Source organism: Stenella coeruleoalba (genome assembly GCF_951394435.1).
Source record: "Stenella coeruleoalba genome assembly, chromosome: 9".
Taxonomy (NCBI): domain Eukaryota; kingdom Metazoa; phylum Chordata; class Mammalia; order Artiodactyla; family Delphinidae; genus Stenella; species Stenella coeruleoalba.
Window position 1 is genome coordinate 6,372,796 of NC_137155.1, and position 18,248 is coordinate 6,391,043.

General features: G+C 46.4%; 1 protein-coding gene across 2 annotated transcripts in view; it reads left to right on the forward strand.

The window, feature by feature from the left end:
- The window catches only part of EGFR (epidermal growth factor receptor), a 188,629-nt gene that overhangs the window by 142,345 nt on the left and 28,036 nt on the right, over positions 1–18,248 (forward strand). For both annotated transcript variants that reach the window (XM_079932429.1, XM_079932430.1), the window contains exons 9-17: positions 3,433–3,559; positions 3,660–3,733; positions 4,488–4,578; positions 6,887–7,086; positions 8,092–8,224; positions 9,988–10,078; positions 11,987–12,144; positions 15,766–15,804; positions 17,809–17,950. In XM_079932429.1, the coding sequence (XP_079788555.1) occupies positions 3,433–3,559; positions 3,660–3,733; positions 4,488–4,578; positions 6,887–7,086; positions 8,092–8,224; positions 9,988–10,078; positions 11,987–12,144; positions 15,766–15,804; positions 17,809–17,950 (1,055 nt within the window). The remainder of the gene's footprint in view (positions 1–3,432; positions 3,560–3,659; positions 3,734–4,487; positions 4,579–6,886; positions 7,087–8,091; positions 8,225–9,987; positions 10,079–11,986; positions 12,145–15,765; positions 15,805–17,808; positions 17,951–18,248) is intronic.

The window sequence follows — 18,248 nt, forward strand, 5'->3', positions numbered from 1 at the left end:
TGCGGGCGAGGGGCTGTCTCTGTTCCCTGCCCCCAGACCTTCGGCGTCACGCTCAGACGAGATGGGAGGGGATCTCCCGGCTCGGAAACGTGTCCCTTCCTTTACGCTCTGCCCTGTTTCTGGGTGTCCTCAATGCCAATGTATCCCTGCTTATCCTGTACTTTATGTTTTATCGAGAAATTTTTCAAACAACACCCAGAAACGTTGCAAGAATAGTGCAATGAACACCCATATGCCCTGCACTTAACTTTACCAATTTTCAGTAATCGCCACGTTGCTCTCCCTCTGTGTCTGTGTGTGTGTGTGTGTGTGTGTATGTGTGTGTGTGTGTGTGTGTGTGTTTTCTGAGCCCAGTGACAATTGCAGGTGTTATAACACTTCACCCTACGTTCGCCAGCACACTTTCCTACACACGGGACATTCCCCTAAGTAACAAAAGACGGCTTCACTCTCATCTCGACTTTAACATCGATTCAGTGCAATTCTAGTTTTCAGTTTAATTTCAACTCCCCCACTGTCCCAATACATCCTTTTTAGCTGCTTTTCGATCCAGAGTCCAGCTGAGGGCTGTGGGTTCCATGCTCTTCCTTAAATCAGAACCATTTCTCAGCCCCCTTTTCCCAGATGCTGTGCAGAGTTGAGGCCGGGTGTTTTGCAGGATGTCCCTCGTCTGCCCTGGGCATGGTTTTCCTCCAGGCGGGACTCAGGTGGGCAGGAGCATTTCCCCTCATTGCGTCCCACCAGGGGGCACAGCCATTTCATCCCGTTACCACGATGACAAATTCGATGATTTGCTTGAAGTAGCATCAGTCAGATTTCTTGGTGGTTATAAAGGAGTGATTTCCTATTTCTGTCATGTCTTCTACATTTATTAGTTGATATTCTTTTCTAAAATAGCTTTTTTAGTACCCACGTGAGGTCATTGAATCCTTTTTTTATTCAGTTTATGGTAATCCCTCCTGTCATCATTCACTTTGATGTCCAGACTGTCTCCTATGTGGCCTGTGGGAGCCTCCCCAGTTGGCACCTGAGTCCTTTGGGCACGTGGCAGGCCTAGACCACGTCTTCCAGTTCCGCATTTACACTCTTTGTACCTTGCCACTTAAACTTGCATACCCTGGAGATCACTCCAGATAACTTCGTATGAAGCTTCCTCATCCTACTTTGCAGCTGCTGGGCACTCCCCGAACCCTATTCATAATCCCCTGTATCCTATCCCCTCTACCATAATTTATCCAGCCAGTCTCCCTGTATATGGTCGTTTAGATTGTTTCCGCTGTTTTGCTGTTAAAAAAAAATGCCTCAATGAATAACTGCTTATCTTGAACGTCTGCCTCAGAGGCCACCTTCCCTAAGAAGCATCTGTGATTTCAGCTGAAACTGATTACCACCTCTGTGCCCTTACATTGCACGTGTGTTCTTCACGGGGCAAACTCGGCCTCCGTGCTCCACGTCATCAAGTCCCTCCAGCCCCCCTAGGGGGTCTGTGCCATTACCATCCCCACTTTACAGACCCACGAGCTCCCAGCGGGTCTCTCTGGCCACCTGGCCTTGTAGCTCCTGTGTCGCAGGGGTGTCGGGGCCCTGAGAGATGAGTGTCCTTTGGCTCCAGGAGACCTCCCGGCAGAGGGGACATGGAAGGAAGAAAATAAGAACCTGGGGCAGTGCCTGGCACAGAGGAAGTAGAAGAGCTAAGCCCCTGAAGAGAGAGAGGGTTATACCGTCAGCATCCTCAAATGCATCAATAAAATCAGAGATGATTTTTGTCTTTCTTCTGTTAGTTTTGTGTTCAACAAACACTTCGAGTCTCCTGTAATCATTATGCTCTATTTTCTGCCCACCCCCAGTTCACATCCTGGAGTAGTGGCCAACTCAGATCCCTTCAGGTATAGGGCGATGCCAGGAAAACAAAGTTTGGAAAATGCGTGTGTTGATGGTCTACAGCTTCTCCAAATCTGATCGGTCTAGGGGTGAATGTGTAATTTATCTCCAAATTTAGGAATTCAGGTAACCCCACCAATCACCATCACACCTAAACAGAGAGAGCATGGATATTCTTTCAAACATGTGGAAATCTCTTCCGAACCTGTAATTAAATGGCAAGTCCCCGTTGGCAGGCATCTGCCTCAGGGCTTGTTGTGCGGAAGCCAGCCTCACTCTGTTGTCAGCCAGAGCCTTGGAATCCTAAAACAGCCTCGCCCTCCCATTCCCAAACCCACAGCGAGGCAGATGCAGTGCAAGGCGAGCCTGGAGGTCCAGGGGGGCTGATGGGACAGGCCCCACTGCCAGGTGGCAACCCAAGCAGCAGGGACTCTGGACAGAGTGGAGCAGAGGGAGACGGAGGGACCGGGGGACCTTGTCCCCAGGGAGGCCTGGGTGAGGCCAGGGGAGGACCTCACCCTCATCCTTTCATCCTCCCCTTTCAAAACCTCACTGAAAAACAATGAGATTTTCCATGATTATTCTTCAAAGTAAGATACAATCTGAAAGAGAGGTACCAAAGATTGCGCTGTGAATTCTCTAGAAGAAGAGCCACAACAGATAAATGGGCTTTGGAGGGAACTGGCGTTTGAGATGGAAATTCGGGAGTGAATGTAAATTCATAAATGGGCTCAGAGTGTGGAAAAAGGCGTCTGAGACTGACGTCACAATAGGACACAGATCAAAGCACACGGCTTAAGTAAACGCTGTGGAAGAAAAGCAATTTATCTGATAAGAGTTATTCCAGTATTTCTTATGATGTAACATCAGACGGCCATTAAAAACCATGTTTGTGAATGGTTTTAATGACAAGACAAATGTTCACAGCATAATAAGTGGAAAAAAACAAAACAGCTCCATATCTAGTGCGACATAACCATGGAGGATAGCTAGAAGGAAATTTTCTAAAATATCAAAGGTACATAGGAGAATTGCTTGTCATTTTGTTCCCCTTTATTCTGTGTTTTCAAGGTTTTCTCAGATGAATGCATCTTGCTCTTTCCATTAAAAACAAAAATATCTATGCATATTGTTTCTTTCAGTTAGAAGACCAAGCCGCAGGCCCAGTTAGGCGAGGGGAGGCGTTGAGGGTCAGTAGGGGCACGCGGGTGAGCACAGGACAGCACTGACGGCGCAGGGCACACTGTCATGGAGAGGAAGCTGGAGTCCTCAGGAGCAACTGTACTCTGGCCCAAGTGGGGAAAATGAGGAGGAGAAAGCAGGTTCCTTGAGGACAGCCGTGGCGTCTCCTGTAACCACTGCAGCCCCAACCCGGCCATGGTCCCTGGGCCCTAGCAGGCCTAGCAGTGTTTGTTGAGTGAATGAATGACAGCCTGGCGGCAATAGTTCCCACGGCTGCAGTTTCCTGCCTGCTCCCCTCTGCCTGTGGAACACTAGCTATTCTTAATTCAACAAATGCGAGTGAAATAAACACCTCCCTTATCTTTACAGTTTGTAACGGAATAGGAATTGGTGAGTTTAAAGATACACTTTCCATAAATGCTACAAATATTAAACACTTCAGAAATTGCACCTCGATCAGTGGAGACCTTCATATCCTGCCAGTAGCATTTAAGGGGTAAGTAAAGATTTTTAAGTTACTGATATAATATAGAAAAAAACGAAATCAGCTTTGTTCACCTGCAGGTTGTTACTGATCGTCCTGTTCCTTGTTTCAGTGATTCCTTCACACGTACTCCACCTCTGGACCCAAAGGAACTGGACATTCTAAAAACTGTAAAGGAAATAACAGGTGTGTGCCGCTAAGATATCATATGAACATAAACAGGAAATCAGTGTTTTATGAAGAGAACGTTTAGCAGTATTTTCTTCTCCTTTGGCATAAAAACATTTATTCTGAAATTCTACCATTCATGAGTAATCAGTTCTTCGATATTTTTCAAAAATGCAGTTTCCCCTGCACTCGAGAGGTGAGCTCTTTAAGCAAAGAGTTAGGTCATTCATGACGTGGTGTGAACATGTCTGCTCTCTCACCGCCCAGCCCGGGCCAGCCGTCCGAGGACCAGCCCAGGACGTGGTGGGTAGAGGGAGGGGGGCAGCGGCGAGCGGACAGCAGGCTCCCGGGCCTGGAGACGCACTTCACATCCTGCTCTGCCACCGGCAGGCCTGGGCCCGGGACCCGTCAGAACTCCACTTCCGACATCCCTCAAAAAGAAATAATCAGACTAAATAGCAAGGTTGTTTGGATAACTGGAACTAAGTAAGGATACCACGTCAGCCTCCTTGGGGCGCTGCAGCTCGGCACTGGCCGCTGTCATTGAGCGCGGCAGCCTGCTTGGGGTCTCGCCCTTGGAGCACAGCCTGCGGGGTGAGTGTCGGGCGGCGGCTGGTGCGCAGCGACGCATGCGTGCGTGTGCTCGGGAAGATGACGAGAAGAACGTTCACCTCTCCTGCTCGTCGACACTCCTGAAAATCCTACAATAATGTCTCACACAGAATAGACATTTCTGAGTGGTGTGTGCCTGAACCTTCCTTCTGCCTTCTAGGGTTTTTGCTGATTCAGGCCTGGCCTGCAAACAGGACTGGCCTCCATGCTTTTGAGAACCTGGAAATCATACGTGGCAGGACGAAGCAACAGTAAGTTGACCCCAACCAAAGCCCGGTAGACTCTTATTTTTTGTTTTTGAAATAAGACTTACGGAGGTGCTGCAGAGACACTACAGAGAGTTCCCACACATCCTTCACCCGGCTGCCCCGATGGTGACACCCTGCATCAGCGTGGCACGAGAGTCAAGTCAAGAAATCGGTAGTAACTGAACTGCAGACTTTCTGGGATCGCGCCAGTTTTTCCATGAACGCCTTGTGTGTTCCGTCAGCCCACACTGCACGCGGCTGTCACGTCTCCTTGGTCCCTGCCGTCGGTGACAGTTCCTTTGTCTCCCTTGTCTTTCATGGCCTTGACCCTTTTGAAACGTATTGGTCAGGCATCTTGTAGGAGAGCCAGTGTTTTCTCCTGATTCAGCTGAGGTTTTGCACTTTTGGCAAGAACAGCACTGAGGTCACACATCCTTTTCAGCAAGTCATTTCAGGGGACCTGAGAGGCTGTTTAACATGGAGTGTATCTTTCAGGATTTCCACTTTTCCAGCTCCAAGAGTGAAACACACCCACACACCCACACCCACACGCACACGCACATGCACACACACACACAAGCACCTTTAATGTAATAAGGGTAATGAAGAGTTTTGTGGTGAGGGGAAGTTTGGGACTCTCTTGTTCAAACCTGCCTTGGAAACCGTCTGGTTCCGAGCACTCTTTCCCATAATTGACTCCTCAGAGGGCTACGTAATATTGTGCAATATTAAAGAAAGGCAGACGACAGTGCATGTGAAATAAGCATCGCTTTCCAAAAACCGTCGCGGCTTTGCATCGCTGATGCTGAACTGGCAGCTCATATCACTTCCCAGAAAGGCCCCTGTGCTCTGAGTTCTCAGGAATACTTCTTTTGCCCCAAGTTCATACAGAGATGAGAGATTTAGGTTCGTTTTCTTGGGTGACTAGCATATACCTCTCCGCTTAGTTTTAGGGATGTAAATAAGATAAAGATGACTTTTTTTCCTTTTCACATTTGCTGAGAAGTCCAAGGATGGACCGTCCCTCCTGGGGCAGTGTGACCCCTGGTTCTCAGCAAAGCCAAACCTGCCCGGCAGGGAAGACCTCAGCTTTGTCTCTGCTGGCTTGCCTCCCCTGGGCACAGTTTGGGGGGATTCCTAAGAGCAGGGGCACAGGTCTAATACACAGGAGCCAGGCTGTGGGAGGACAGAGGGAGGAAAGGGTGGAGAGAGAAAAAGAAACAAGGAGAAGAAGGAGTCCTCAAATTAGGCTTTGCTTTCTGTCATCTCACGCCTTCATTATCGCTCTCTCTACTGTACTGTCTCAACTGGCCCATTCCACGTCCTGGTGTCCAGTGAGCTTCCTAAAAGCGCAAATCTCCTTCCTATGGTTTCCCATCATTTGCGGACAAAAACCTCCTCCGTGTGGTGTCTAAGGTGGTCCGCGCTCTGGCCTCTTCCTCCCTCCCAGGCCCCCCTCCCAGGCCCCGCCCACCTCGAGCAGTAGTTCATGGTTCTTAGTGCCTGTCACGTTCTCCTGCAGGTGGTTCAGGACTTCCTTCCATTCAGTCGGAATAACTTCCACCTGGTCACTTGATGAACACGTACTGATCACCCCGTAGGATCCTAGCACAGGGTTGGGTAGCAAAGAAAATATCATAGTCCCTGCTCCCGGGGTCCTGACAATCAGGCCTCACCCCTTCCGGGAGACCCCCTCCGCAGACTTGTTTAGACCCCTACTCTTCGCCTCCGTGGTACCCCTGCTGGGTTAAAATTATCTACTCATATGATTGTGTCATCACTAGACAAAAGGTGTTTTGAGAATAGGAAACACACACTTAACGTAGAATTAGAATGAGTCACATGTTACCTCAAACGTTTGTTCAATAAATGGATGGGTGGGTGGATAGATGGGTGGATGGATAGATGGGTGGATGGATAGATGGACGGATGGGTAGATGGATGGATGGGAAAATGAACCTGTGATCTCTTAAGTGTATTTGGATATTTGAGAACTTAGAACATGTTCTCAATTCCCAGGCAAAATTAAAATGCAGCCAATCAAATAATGACATTAAGACCTTTATTCAGCCCCTGGTCTGCCACTGGGATTAGAGATACTAAACGAACAAGGAACTAGCTCTTCCCTGAACTAGCTTTAAAAAGCACTTGCAATTTGCCCAAGTTGCAGTACATACCTTCCACAACGTGACTTAACAACCCGTGGAAGGCAGTTTGTGGTAAATCTAAAGTGGTACAGAAAAGCAAAGTTCTTAGCGATGCTGTGTTTTCATAATTTTTCACGACATTGTTTTTCTTCTCTCCAACTTAGTGGTCAGTTTTCTCTGGCGGTTGTTGGCCTGGATATAACGTCCTTGGGATTACGCTCCCTCAAGGAGATAAGTGATGGAGATGTGATCATTTCAGGAAACCGAAAGTTGTGCTACGCAGATACAATAAACTGGAAAAAACTCTTTGGGACCTCAAGTCAGAAAACCAAAATTACAAACAACAGGAGTGAAAAAGAGTGCAGTGAGTCACCACTTCGGTCCATTGTGGAGATGGTTCCAGCGGGTCATTTATTTTGATTTAGAATATTGGAGAACCATTCCCAAACCTTAAAATTACTTTTTACATTCGTGAAGAAGCAAATTAAAAGAAATCTGTATATTCTTAATTGTGGAGTTCATCAGAATTGTTTCTAGATCATTCTCATTTCATAGGATGAACTTGCCTTGAAGTCTAGGCTATCAATTATTGGGAATTTACAGAACTACATTTAGTATTAATGATATTGCATTTTTTAAATTTAATTTTATTTACTATACAGCAGGTTCTTATTAGTTATCTATTTTATACATATTAGTGTATACATGGCAGTTCATCCCACCATCCCGACCCACCCCTCTTCCCCCAGTTAGATTGCATTTTAGCTGTGTGTTCCTCCCTGCTCATTTCATCCCCAGTGACTATAGCTAGACACACATGTGCACGTGCACGCACACACACACACACACACACCGGAATGGGATGACTGTTTCACACGGGCATTTCCAGTTCTGAGTTTTGAGCCATAGTCAGCTTTTGAAGCGGGGCCTGCACCGGCATAGCCTGTGCTGTGAGACCCCGGCCAGCGGCAGAAGCAGACCTGAGTTCACATCCTGGCTCGAGCCCTTCCTGGCTTTGAGACCTTCATCAGTTTACGTAAATCTTTGGGCTTTGGCTTCTTCATCCATGAAATGGAGGTAATGATTCCCACACCGTAGTGCATTTGAGAGAATTGGTGAGATTCTGTGTGCCTCGCACACGGCAAGGAGCCACACGCTTCCCGTGCCGTTCTGGCAGCTCTGAGTGTTTCATCCAGGTACACTCAGCCCCCAGCAGGGCAAAGGGGACTTGCGGTGGGCCTCCGGAAGCCCTTTTGTGCTTGCATCACTGCTTCTCCCAGGGGGCCCAGCATGTGTTTGGGCACCTCACCCACAGGGCCCTTGGCCACTGTTCCTCGGCTGACCCGTGTGGCTCACCCTGTCTTCGCAGAGGCCATGGGCCACGTCTGTAACCCGCTGTGTTCGTCAGAGGGCTGCTGGGGCCCGAAACCCGAAGACTGCATGTCCTGCCGAAACTTCAGCCGTGGCAGGGAGTGTGTGGAGAAGTGCAACGTTCTAAAGGGGTAAGAGGCTTTGTTTTTTAATCCCTATGTTTTGATTTTAAAAAAAATAAGACTTAAGATTGTTTTATAGGTTTATGGTTAATCAGTCGGATTATTTTCCTTTTCCTTTGTTTTTGTGTGATTGACAACTGTTAATCACAAAGGGAAGTGAACAGACTTTTTTCATGACTTAATCCAATCCAATTTATAGAGTCTCTCTCTATCTGGAAATATCTTGTATTTTTCCTAGCGGCACAATGTTCCCAAGACAAACAGAACAGTCTTCCGTGGTTCACATGGCCAAGACCGTGGCCACTGTAGCACAGCATTCCTGCTGTGTCAAAACACAGCTCCTGGTTAATTTTTGTTTATGTTCAAGACACACTGAACAGTGCAAATAACTTCAAACATACCCATGGACAGAGAAATAAACAGTTGTATAACATTTGTTGAATTTATTGCAATCAATAAAAAGTACAGTCTGTTGATTCTATAGGAATTTTGATATTGAGTAAGGCTTTGAATGACCACAAATAATGACTAAAATAAATTAATAGGAAAGTAAAATGGAAGGATAGAGACGGGCAGAGGCAATTTTTTTTTTTTAATTTAAAGAAAAAGAGAAATTTCATGATAGAGAAGAGCGTAGGAGTTACAGATGGCTCTAGGAAAGCTTCCTTTCTGTTTCACTATCAGGGCTTGGGCTACAGCTCAGATCAGAAATATTCGGAAGCAGGATGAGAAGACCAAGTTCAATTCTGTAAGAATCTTTAGCTGATAGGCTCATTAGCCTAACAGTAATTTGCATAATTGATAGTATTGTTTCAACAAGTAAGAAATATTGGTGCAGTCCTTACAGCTGCAAACAGACACTAAGCTCTCATGTCTTCAGTGCTGACGTCTCTTTGAAGCGACAAGGTGATTAAAATAGCCACGGCGGTGGCGCCCGGGTCTGCCCATTAGAGAACCCCAGTGCCCAGCAGCACCTGTTCCACTTGCGAGGCTGGCTCCTGCAGTAGGTGTGGTAACCCAGAGAAGAAGCACAGGGAAAAAGTCCCACGGCGTATTTGGTTTAATTGATGCCGTCTGCCTGAGAGGACTCACGGACCACGTCTTTGGGTGTAAACACTCCTTGTTCACTGCCCAGTTAATTACCCGTCGTCTTAACACCTGCCACAACTACAGTGTCGTTTCAGTCAAACATCAGCTTGTCGCTTAACGTTAATCTAAGTTTGAGGAATGGTTAAAATAGTACAAGCAAAATTTTTCACGCCTGTGTTCCCTACTTGCTGTTTTTAGGAATAACCACTGAGGAAACGTTTAATAGCTGTCTTTCCTTTTCCCAGGCATTAGTCTAGATACCATTTCTTTGCAGCTTAATTTAAATATCCATGAATCTGATATTGGAGGGGGTATCTTAAATCTTAAGGACTGACATCTTAAGGACTGTTTTCTTCTCTTTTTTTCCCATGTGTTGCCTTGCTTATCTAATATTGAAAAACTGCGCCTGGAGAAAAAATGTAGGGAAGATGTTTTGATTATAACGGAAGCTGATGTTTTTGTTCCAGGAGAAGATGACCAAAGATTCCGCTGACAAGAATCAGTTCATTACATTACAGTATAGTCCTAGATTCCCGGCCATTCGACTTCTCCCTAAAACTGTTTTGACTTTCTAAGAGAGGTGATTTGTGTCATCTGAGCTCTCAGACAGGTGAACCCAGACAGCATCCTGCAGCAGGGTGTCCAGGGACGGCACTGACCAGTTTCCCGTCTTCTCCCGTCAGAGAGCCCAGGGAGTTCGTTGAAAACTCCGAGTGCGTGCAGTGCCATCCGGAATGCCTGCCCCAGGCCATGAACGTGACCTGCACGGGACACGTAAGGAGCACGTTTAATGTCACCCCACACGTCAGCCATAGCCCGCAAGGATGACCCTCGCCCCCGTCACCCCGTGCCTGCTGGGACGCGCATCCAGCACACTCCCTGTCCACATCTCACAGCCGTCGGGGGCTGTGACTGAGGGGACGTCAGCACATACCCTGCTGGCACGGGCATTCCCCTTCTCTGTCCAACCCCAGACGCACGTGGTGATGCCCGTCCTCACACCACAGATCAGGGTGCCCTGTGGACGGGGCACACCCACAGGCAGCCTTCAGTGTTCCTGACATCTGTCTTCATTGCTTTATTGTCTTAATGAAACATCACCAAATTCTTATTTAACATGAGTTTATCGTTATTTGAAGAGTATTTTTTTTTTTTTTTTTTTTTTGCGGTATGCGGGCCTCTCACTGTTGTGGCCCCTCCTGTCGCGGAGCACAGGCTCCGGACGCACAGGCTCAGCGGCCGTGGCTCACGGGCCCAGCCGCTCCGCGGCATGTGGGATCTTCCCGGACCAGGGCACAAACCTGTGTCCCCTGCATCGGCAGGCGGACTCTCAACCACTGTGCCACCAGGGAAGCCCTGAAGAGTATTTTTTAATCACAAAGGAAAGGTTTTCAAAATTCAGTTTCACATCTACATGTTCAGTAATAATCTTTCAGAGAGTGTGAGAATGCAGTCCCTCTCACACCCGTGTGCCCATGTTGTTAATTCTCAGTTTATTTATATGAGGAGCTCTGTTTGGATTTGAATTTCAACAGCCATATCTAAATCTAGTAACGGAAAACATTTCTCAGAAGTTCTTTAAATCAGACAAAAGACGGTAAGGCTCAGTTTTGAGGTACAGGCTGCCAAAATGGCTGGTTACAAAGGAAACCACTGGTTTTTAGGTTGGTGTCCGGTTAAATTTTCATCAGTGAAATAAAATAACTGGTGATGTTGACTGACTTAGTCATCTGATTGTTCTGGCTCTGGGAATACTCAGTCTTTGAGACATGAGAGCACTGAGCCAGCAGGCAGACCCTCCCCTACCCACGTTATTTCAGCCCTTTGTGAAGTGTGCGGACACAACCCACACAGCCCCAGTGCATTCATTTCTGTGGGTTTTACCGACGCATTCACATTGGACCAACAGAATCCAGTTTAGCCTGTTGCACAGTTAATTATGCAGCCATCACTGCACTTCCATGTGCCACCTTCCCAACACTGGAGAGATGTAGGTGTGGGTTTTCTCAGCTTGGCCTTGGTGAGTCCAGCTTCCCACAGAGGCCCCCTCAACTCCAAACACGATTCACAAGGAAGTCCATCTGACTGATAAGGATATAAATATACATGCAGGCCAATCAAGAATGCTTTGACGAGGAAAGATGCCCACAGTGTATCGAGTAAAATGTAATCAAGCACATAGTACAGTTTCTCTCATGTTATATATATATATATATGTATGTATGTATATAAAGTACACATTTAAAGTCAAGAAGACTTTATTCTCAGCTGTTAACAGTGGTCACATCAGGCAAGCACAGTCACAGAAGAGCTTGTCCACTTTAAGAACTTCCACGTCGTTTGATTTTTTTTCATGATAAGCATTTTAAGTAAAAAGTTACTTCATTCTGGGGGTTCCCTGGTGGCGCAGTGGTTGACAGTCCGCCTGCCGATGCAGGGGACACGGGTTCGTGCCCCGGTCCGGGAAGATCCCACATGCCGCGGAGCGGCTAGGCCCGTGAGCCATGGCCACTGAGCCTGCGCGTCCGGAGCCTGTGCTCCGCAACGGGAGAGGCCACAGCAGTGAGAGGCCCGCGTACCGCAACAAAAAAAAAAAAAAAAAAAAAAGTTACTTCATTCTGAAAAAGAGAGAGACATAAGTAAATGTTTGATTTATGAAACGGTTTTTCCACCTTGGTGCAGGGACCAGGCAGCTGTGTAAAGTGTGCCCACAACATCGACGGCCCTCACTGCGTCAAGACCTGCCCTGCTGGAGTCACAGGAGAAAACAGCACCCTGATCTGGAAGTTTGCAGATGCCAATCACGTGTGTCACCTGTGCCACCCCAGCTGCACCTACGGGTGAGTGCAGGAAGCTCTGGGTCTGCAAAGGAAAAGGCAGAACAGGGTGCTTCCCATCTTGCAAATTTGTAGATTGAAAATGTCTCCGGACTTTCCAGTCAGTCAAGTACAGAGGTTTGTATTTGAGTCAGTTCCTCCAGGTGTGCTGGACCCACGGCCACGGCAGCAGCAATGATATGCTCGTGGGCAGATCATGGTGCTGGCGGGAGAGCCTCTCAGCCTCTCCAGGTGTGTCTTGTGCCAGGGCCCTGTTCTGTGGTGCCAGCATGTCCCAACAAGAAGAATAAGGGACGGGGGGAACGAGAGCAGAGGTCCTGCCCCATCTCCAAAGGTGCCTATATATATATATATATATATATATATATATATATATATATATATATATATATATATATATATATATAAAAATATCTTTCCAGATGACTGGGATTCCTGTGGGAATCTTTTATTGGTTTACAATTAATAGAAGATAACATTGCCTGGAATGTTGCCTAAAGGTGCTTTTTCTTTTAGCTAGTTGATTGCTAAGCTGTTAATAGGGAAATTAAAACTTTTGACTGTAATTAGTAGAAGCACTCAGAACGTATATATCTTATTTACTAACATGATAAATTTGACAATGAAATTGGACTACTAGAAATCAGAAGGAGAAGTTGTCCCATATATTTCACATTCCCTTCTGTCTCTCATAATCCTCAACTTTATTTGGCACCGTTACTCTTCTCTGGAGCCATCTCTTACTAGCTGTGTGGACTTGGGGAAGTGTCTTAACCTCTCTGTGCTTCACTTTCCTCACCTGTAAATTAGGATAATAAGACTGCATCGCTCACAGGATTTTTGAGATCTTGAGTTAATACGTGTACTGTACTTAGAATAGTGCGTGGACCACACGAGCACTCAATCAGCGATTGCACAGATGGCGGTGCGGAGCTGGTGACGAGGTGGCAGTAACGATGGTGGCGGTTATAATGCTGGTGAAGGAGGTAACGGTGCCAGTCCTGCTGGTAGTGACGGTGGTAATTATGACCGTGACAGTGATGGTTAGTGTTCTGAAGGGGTGCAGAACCTTCCAGTTAGACTTCTAAACATCAGGAGTCTTGAAAATTTTCCGAGTATGTCCTAAGTTTTTACAAAAAAACTATTTTAACTGCATTTATATGGAAGAGCCTGGGCCTGGAGACAAGTGATTTGGGAATGACTGGTACCCTGGTCAACTTCCGTCGTTTCACCTTCCTTCTTGAGTTTCAGCCATCATGAGGGTAAATGGAAGGGCTCCATCATTCCATGACCCTGTGGTCCAAGAGTTTCAGTCCCAGGCAGCTGACTCCCCAGCTAACATGTAGGAAGCCTGGGCATTTCCTGTGTGGTTTGCATGTGACTGTCTTCTCCCTCTAATCTTAGTCTAAGCCATTGGTGTGTTGCAAGTGATCTGGAATATTTTACCAAGTTTAACACACACACACACACACACACACACACACACACACACACACACACCACGAAAGCCAATTAATTAATTTGAGTAGGGCTAACATTTTTACAATATTTTGTACTCCCAGTCAGGAAATGATAATTTCTTCATACATTCAGATATTCTTTTTTATATTTCAGTAAAGTTTTAGTTGTGTTCTTTCATGTTCTGCCTAAACATTTTATATTTATTTTTGCTACTGTGAAGTGGACCTTGTTTTCTAGTATATCTTCTCATTTATTATATCTAGTATTTATTATATCTAATATATAAGATAGCCTTTGATTTTTTTTGGAGGAGGTGTATATTCATCTCGTATTAGTGGTCTCTACTGAACTTCCTTTGAAATTAGCGTTTTAGTTCATGGTCTTGAATTTTCCAGGAAAACAATTATATCATCTCCGGTAATGGTATCTGTATCTCTTTTCCAAAAGTTTCAAATCATATTACAAGGGCCAGAATTTCTAGAATAATATCAGATACAATGGTAGTGGACATGAGAATTTTATATCTGATGGTGGTGGAAATGGCTGTAATAAGTCACCATTAAGAACAATATTTGCTATTAGTGTGAGATTCTTATTATCTTGTTAAAGAAACAGTTATCTATTCCTACTTTTAAACTCTTTTTTTTAAATCCAGAATGAATTCTGAACTTTACCAAATACCTCCTTGGTAGGAATTTCAAGATTTTTCATACTTTTCCCTTTGGGTATACCAGCACACTGGTTATACGGACCACTCTGCAAACTCTACAAAACATAGTATAAACTGTAATTTGCTAGTTTTTCACTTAGTCTATTTTTTTCATATTCCCCAAAATAAGCAATTTCAGAGCAGATTCTCAAAAACAGAATTATACTACCTATATAAAATAAATACATTTTTCCTGTTTTTTCTATCTTTGGGAAATAAATGTGTTTCTATATGCGTGTGTGTCTGTGAGCATATAGCATTGGTAGAAAAATATATAGTTTTCTGTAATCTTGTTATTACTATCTCTATCTTCTCCCAAAGGAATTACGTACTAAAAATGGATTTAATTTTTTAAATATGGAGAAATATTGATGAGGTGAGGGGAAATAAGAAAACATTTCTTTTATTGTGTATCCGCGATGTGCACAGCATCATCAAACACATAGTCTCAACGATGACTAAGAGCGAACGCGCTGCTTTCCCCATTTGTATTGTTAAAGAAACACTTGAAAGGCTCTGGGGTCACCATGACTCATCAGCCAGCAGTGAGAAAGCCCAGGTTACAGGTGCATGCTTGCTTCCAGAAGCCGTGCCCTTCCCACAGGGCAAGTCTGCTTACCCCAGGGAATGGGTCAGCAAACTTGAAGCAAATCCACTTTTATTTATTTTATTTATTTTTTTTTTATTTTGGCTGCGTTGGGTCTTCGTTGCTGTGTGCAGACTTTCTCTAGTTGCGGTGAGCGGGGGCTACTCTTCGTTGCCGTGCATGGGCTTCTCATTGCGGTGGCTTCTCTTGTTGCGGAGCACGGGCTCTAGGCGTGCAGCCTTCAGTAGTTGTGGCTCGTGGGCTCTAGAGTGCAGGCTCAGTAGTTGTGGCACACGGACTTAGTTGCTCCGCGGCATGTGGGATCTTCCCGGACCGGGGCTCGAACCCTTGTCCCCTGCATTGGCAGGCGGATTCTAAACCACTGCACCACCAGGGAAGTCCGCAAATCCACTTTTAAACGGAACCACATTTTATAGTAAGTCGTCAGGGGATGGTTTCTTTGAAATTTTATGCCAATAAATTAAACGAAATGACACGAAATTTTGCCTATTTTAATTACATGTAACAAAAAATAATAAATCAAGTGGGAGACAAGGAATAATTTTTCTGACAAAATTAAACGATAGCATGATATGGCCTCTTTTGCTTGATATTTGACAATCATTTCTGCAGAATTATGCAGGGTACCACCAGCTTTCCCAAGGACCCCTTAATCCTTTGACACTCAGGTGGTTCCCTCTTAGGGCACCTGTCCAGTCACTACCCTTGTCCATCAGCTCTTCAAATGTAAACTGGCTGAGCTCTCCCTATGAGCGTCTCCCTTGTCCATAGCTTCTTGCTAGAAACCCCATAGGTTTCTAAAGAAGTAAAATGATCAAAATGTGTATTTCTCTTTCAATTCCTACAGCTGTGCTGGGCCCGGTTCTGAAGGCTGTGCAGTGAGTGGGTAAGTGTGACACTGTATGCGATAACCTGATCAGAAATGACCAAGAGCGCTGTGGGCGAGGGTAGTGCTTTCCCTCTTTTCCGACGGCCCTCTGCCTTGGCTGGTTCTCACTTCACCCTGGGCCAGCCTGGGCATTCCTAGCAGAGCTCACCCTGCCCACGCTGCTGGCTGTGCTTTGGGGCCAGGGGGGAGGGCAGGACAGGAGTGCTGGGCCCCTCCACGCGGACCCAGCCTCACGGCCCAGCGCTTCTACACGCAGCCCTGCTCCCTAGGTCACCAGGGTGGTTGGGTCCTTCTCCTCTTCCAGCTTCCCTCCTCTTTCCTCGCTGACCCAGTTGGCCCTACCACAAACCTGTGTTTGAATGACCCGTCTGTTCAATGACAGAGCTCCACCTTGGGAGACTTTCTCCCCTTACTTCCTTTCCTAAACACAGGACTTCCTTCAGCATTTCAGTTGTGATCCTTTTGCCGTCATTGCCTGAAATGCTGCACAGAGAAAAGCAGAATTGGGACTTCCTGTTCAGACTCATCAGGAAAGAGTGATACTACCAATTAATAATGTCTATCGAAGAATCAGAATTATACACAAGACACTGACCAGTTATCCCCAAACAGCAGCCAAACGTCCAGGAACCTCTGCCATCTCCAGTAATGTTTACAGAATTCCTCCCCTCAACAACCTTCCTCAATGCCAGTCAGCTCAGTCTCTTGCCGAAGAATTAGCCAAGATAACTGATCCCTCCTGCTATCAAGTGAGACATGAAAGACAAATAGGGCAGTTTCTCAAAGATAAAAATTTCCTTTTACGCCCCTCTTCACTTGAGCCACGAGGACACCAGCAAGCTTTGTCCTCTCTTCGTGCTTCAATCAGCGTCTTAGTTATGAGGTTTTCCGTCACATCCCCACCCTGAAACCGGTCAACGACCATTCTTTGTTATATTTTTACCCTTTTAATTCTTTTCTTCTCTTTTCACTCCCCCTACTTCCCATGGAACACATACTCTGTACAAATTATTCCTTATATCTTTCAGTGTCCCCTTCAAAATGGGAAAAACCCATTAATTCAAACTGTATTAATTGGGAAGATGGTATAACTCAGGAGATGACTTTTGCACTTGCTAAGAAGAAAGTGTCATCAATACCATTTACGTGAAGTACATTTGACCCACTTATGAGAAATCTGTAAGAACACTGGCACATTTTTTTAGGTGCAAACGGTGCTACTGATTAATTTTTGATATTCATTAACATTTCTACCTGAAAATATGAAGTTTGCCAGAAGCTTAGATGGCACAGGTGCTGGAGAATAAAAGCTTTATGAAGATTCTAAATTCAGAATCTACTAATTCAGACGGTTCTTTCCCCGTGAGCTTTAGAACCTGAGTTTTGGGTGTTTGTTGACCCGAGCTCTATGGGGGGAGGGGTGGCTGCAGGATGACATCACTCATCCCTGACAGCTCTGCTGTCCGTGTGGAAATCCTGTCACTTCCTCACCGCCTCCACCCTCATGCTACAGCACTTCCTACGGCTCTGGTCCCATCTTGAAAGCCCCGGACCCCTCGGGAAGTCTCCACAGGTTTGAAAGGGTCCCTCCTTCCAGCCTGGCCAGCAGACATCGCAAGTGTCACGGAGGGCGTGCCTCAAACGCGTGGAGACACTCCGGGGAAGCCACACAGATTCATATGAAAAGCATGGCTGAACTCTGAGTTACTTTTTAAATGATGTGTTTTCTTAATCAACAGATGAAAAGTATGATCCTGTAGGGAGAAGTCCAAATGATACCTCAGTGTAAAACATGCGACAAAGCAGGCTCCTATACTGAAGGAAGTTGGAAACCCTGCCCTGGGGCTCCAAGTCCGCCCTCCTTTCTCCTTTACGAGCTGCGCCGTATTCCACTTTCTGAGCTAGCCCTAAATGACGTCATGCTATTAGAACGTACGGGAAATATGTGAAATGCCAAGAAGGTAACAAACCTCACCCCTTTGCGTGTCCACCTCGTTCCAGGCCCAGGATTCCGTCCATCGCCACCGGGATGGTGGGCGCCCTGCTGCTGGCCCTGGTGCTGGCCCTGGGGGTCGGCCTCTTTCTGCGCAGGCGCCGCATCGTCCGCAAGCGCACGCTGCGCCGGCTGCTGCAGGAGCGCGAGGTGAGCGCCGCGCGCGAGGGGGCGGGGAGGCGCGGCAGCCCGAGGCTTGCGTCTTGAAGATTTATTACTGTGCTCTTTTTATCGCGAGGAAAAAGTCGGAAGAATCTCTGAATGTCCAGTTATAAGCAACTACATGCACATGTTAGTACTTGTATCCAGGGGAATGCAGCTGTGTCTAGGGTAAGTCCCACGGCCGGTTCCCAAGACGGGGCGCCCGCTGCCCACGTGGGGCGGGCGCTCGGGCCGGCCAAGGGGAAGGCTGGCGCGCAGAAACGTGAGCTCAGGAGGTGTTACTTTG